The sequence below is a fragment of the Leptopilina heterotoma genome, unplaced genomic scaffold (assembly GCF_015476425.1).
Source record: "Leptopilina heterotoma isolate Lh14 unplaced genomic scaffold, ASM1547642v1 Lhet_157, whole genome shotgun sequence".
NCBI lineage: Eukaryota > Metazoa > Arthropoda > Insecta > Hymenoptera > Figitidae > Leptopilina > Leptopilina heterotoma.
The window spans coordinates 543,806-547,904 of record NW_025110871.1 but is presented as its reverse complement, the minus strand read 5'-3'; the positions used below and the strand labels follow the sequence as shown (position 1 = coordinate 547,904).

General features: G+C 22.1%; 1 protein-coding gene across 1 annotated transcript; it reads left to right on the top strand.

Moving 5' to 3' along the window:
* Positions 1–629: 629 nt before the first annotated feature.
* On the top strand, positions 630–2,573 carry LOC122498671. Its single transcript, XM_043606522.1, has 3 exons — positions 630–775; positions 1,497–1,661; positions 2,310–2,573. Exons 1-3 carry the CDS (start codon positions 721–723, stop codon positions 2,522–2,524), a joined length of 435 nt encoding a protein of 144 aa, XP_043462457.1. The 5' UTR covers positions 630–720; the 3' UTR covers positions 2,525–2,573.
* Positions 2,574–4,099: the final 1,526 nt, after the last annotated feature.

The window sequence follows — 4,099 nt, the reverse complement described above, 5'->3', positions numbered from 1 at the left end:
GAGTTGGTCAAAATCGATAAATAACATTATTGCGCCGGGCAGACTTGGTCAAAATCGATAAATAAAATAGTTGCGCCTGGCAGATTTTATTAAAATCGATAAATGAAATCACTTTGAGTCGAAGACTCGGACTGATTGATATCTTCATGTTTTATAATAATATTTTTATATGTTATTAAATATTAAATATTTATTTAAGAATGAATTAATTGATGTTTCGAATCCTGTATCTAAAAGATAGAAGGATATCTTGAATTGGTAAAGTAGAAACTAGTTGCAGCACTTGAAAATCATTCACAATCTGTTGAATGGCGGTGCATAGCGACTGAAATTGTAATTACATTTTAATTTCCATTGAGAAGTATACGTTAGAAAAAAGAATCCTAATTGCAAAACAAGTTTAATTTAAAATTTGTAAAATTATAAATTTTTTTTTTAAACTACATGTTAATAGATCATTAAACTTCGGGATAATAAAGATTAAACAAGTTTTTAACATATTTGAAAATTAAAGGAAAATTTATTCATTTTTAATAAATTTTCACATAACTATTTCTTTAGTAGATGTAAAGTGTGAGAAACTATTTTTTTTATCGGTAAAAGTATTTCCTTCCTATTTTTTACCTTTTGTAAAATTATGTCGGTCCTTTATGACTTAAGAGATAAGTTATCTCACGTCACTTTGCAAGTCTCTAAAGAAGAATTCAAATCAGAAGTAAAATGACTTATTATCAAAGTGGTCTACTAATTTTACTGTTGGCTTTATCTAATATTCGTAAGTTGTTTTTTTTAATCAAATTCTTAATATTCGTTATTGAATAAATTTTTAATTAGCACCGAAATTAATTTTCTAATCAAGAAGAAATAAAAATTTGAAATTATATTTTGAAACTTTGAAAGGAGAATTAAAAACGCAGTTTGGTAATCTAAAAAGTGAATTATCTGGATATTTGAGAAACAATTTTTTTCGCAATAAGTGATTCATGTTAGTTAAGAACATTTACATTTATCAATAAAAAACGTGCGGTAATTGTTTCCTTTTGACTCACGGAAAGAATCATTTACACATGAATCAGTAGTTTCTGTTTAATTTAATTTTTTAAAAAAATTCTTCAATTGACATTTTTCTACTGTTGATTGTTCATCCTTCTATTTCTTAAAAACTCATTTTTAAACTTTGAAAAGAATGCTATATTTAGATGGTAATAATTAACGTAATTAAATTTCTCCTCCTCACTAAAGATGTTGCACTTCTTTTTTTTAGAGGAAACGTCTTGTTTAAATTATTTCCTCTAATTTTCTACTTCTCACTTTAAAAGGGGAATGTACAGTTATGAGGGCAAAATAAGAAGCTTTTCCTCGATTTTTTTTAATGTTTAATTTTTTAGAGAAAAAAATTATATTTTAAAAGTTTTGTAAAATTATTTGTTATAATTTTTTTTTTATTATGATTTTAAAAGTACAAAAAAAATTAAATATTTGTGATTTTTATTTAGAAATTGTTTACAATGAAGATGACACATTATGGTGTTATGAATGTAATACAAACTTGAAGAAGGAACGAACACAAGAATGCAACGATCCTTTTGCAGGACGATCTGGAGATTTAATTCAATGTTCTCAAAATGGATCTCAACAATGTCTCAAAAGTATAATTACATGTAAGCGGTAATATTGAAATAATTATTTTTGTCCCCGTTGTGCATACATAGAACAATAAATCGTTTGATGTTTGAGAACGTGGGTAAATATGAACCTGACTACTGTAATAATTATCTACCTACACAAATAATGTGCCTATGACTTTTTATCTCGTAAGCACTTTTCAGTTTCAAAATTTAATTTAAGATACCAAACATGCTTCGCTGTTAATTTAAAATTTAATACCTATTTTTGAAACTGATGAAAAAAATTACGAATCATTTTTTTTTTTCTTTATTAAAAATCAATTTATGGGGAGCACAACCACTGACTTTCAGGTATTTTCCATATATTAATTTTTTTAAAGGGCAAAATAAAATGATCGTTAATAAAACCGTAAATTTGGAAGTCATTAGACTTTCACAGGATGTCATAGTAATGAAATAAATCTGGTTTTCCAAATTTTTGAACTAATCGCAAAGCATCCATAAAACATTGTCGATTATTATTATCATAGTCCTCCAGTAAATTTTAATAGTATTACAAAAAATTTACTAATTTTTTTAATTTTCATATTCCTAAATTTAATTATAATTCATTACTACAATCAGTATTAACATTACAATGTTTATTTTATGTGATCATCAATATTTTTCTTTTTCATCTAGACAAATCGAGGCATACAACAGTGAGAGGTTGCGTTTCGTCGAGTAAAATCGAAAATTACTGTAATTTCAAAGATTTCTATCCAGACGCTGAAATCGAGTGTCACTTTTGCTCCAGCTATGGTTGTAATTCATCAATATCATCAATTTGCAACAATTTTATAATTTTCGTAACAATTCTTTTAATATTTAATTTAAACGTTTTACTAGATTTTTAACAATTCAGCAATAAAACAAATCTTGGAAACAATAAATTTTTTTTATAATTACAGAAAATAATTCATTCAGAATTCGCAGTCGATAATTAATTTTAAAAAAGTAGCTTACAAACTAAAAAAAAGTCGCTATCGAAAAATTAAACTTGACGACCAAAAAAAAAATTCGTTTTGGACACTTTATAAAACTGACAAAAATTCCAATCCATATTTTATATTTTCCTGACTTTTTTCCAATTTTTATCGAAAATATTTACTTCTTTCTTATTCTGCTAATAAATTTAATTGACCTGCAACGAATTTTATTATTCATCAAAGAATTTAAATATTTATAAAAATAATTTAATTCTTGCGAAGAATTTTATAAAAAATGTTTAAATAATTGATTTCTTTCGACTAATTTTATGCAAATTTTAATTAAAATAATTAAATTCCTAAAAAATTTGTATTATTCATGAAAAGAATTGAATTCTTACAAAAAATTTTTTAAACATTTTTTTAAAAAATTGAATTCTGTTTAGAAATTTTATTTTTTAAGTTTTTAACAATAATTGAATTCTTTCGAAGAATTATTTATGTAAATAATTGAATTCTTGCGAAGAATTTTATTAAAATCTAAAAGAATAATTGAATTATTTTTAAAAAATTTAATTAAGATTGTACTTAAAACAATTGATTTTTTCGAACAATTTTATTAAAATATTTGAAAATAATTGAATTTCTGTGAGAAATTCTAATATATTTGTAAATAATTGAATTAATCCAAAGAATTTTAAGAAAACATTTTTTTAAATAATTCATTTCTTCGATGAATTGAAATTAAATTTTGAAGAATAATTACATTTTTGGAGCAAGTCCTGTAAAAATATATACTTAAATTAATTGAAATCCTGCGATGAATTTTATTATTTATGAAAATAATTGAATAGTTGCTGAGAATTTTATGAAAATTTTCAAAAATAATTGAATTCTTTGAATAGTTTTATTATTTATGAAAATAATTAAATTATTGCGAAAAATTTTATTAAAATGTTTAAAAAGAATTGAATTTCTATTAAAGATTTGGTAAGTTTTCAAAATAATTGAATTCATCATATGAATTTTGTAAATATTGTTTTAAATATTATGAAAATTTTATTTTAAATAATTGAATTCTTGTAGAAAACTTTATTTGTGCAAATAATTGAATTTTTCAATTAATTAATTAAAAATAATTGAAATTCTTCGATGAGATTTATTATTTATAAAAATAATTTAATTTCTTGCTTATAATTTTATTAGATTTTTTTTTAAATTTATTACTTTTAAAAATAATTGAATTCTTGTGATAAATATTGTTATTTATGAAAATAATTGAATTTTGCAAAGAATTTTATTAAAATATCTTAAAATAATTTAATTTCTGAGAAAAATTCTAAAATTTTTGTAAATAATTGAATTCTTTGAAAGAATTTAAAAAAACATTTTTTTAAATAATTGATTATTTCGAGGAATTGAAATTAATTTTTTAAGAATAAATACATTTCTCGAGCATTTCATGTAAAATTGTTTTAAAAATAATTGAAATTTTGTTAAAAA

Bases quoted from the DNA above. Each gene is read 5' to 3' on its own strand.
- LOC122498671 (XM_043606522.1), top strand. From the start codon at position 721: ATGACTTATTATCAAAGTGGTCTACTAATTTTACTGTTGGCTTTATCT. The intron at 776-1,496 runs GTAAGTTGTTTT...ATTTTTATTTAG, and splicing joins GTTGGCTTTATCTAATATTC to AAATTGTTTACAATGAAGAT. The intron at 1,662-2,309 runs GTAAGCGGTAAT...TTTTTCATCTAG, and splicing joins TCTCAAAAGTATAATTACAT to ACAAATCGAGGCATACAACA.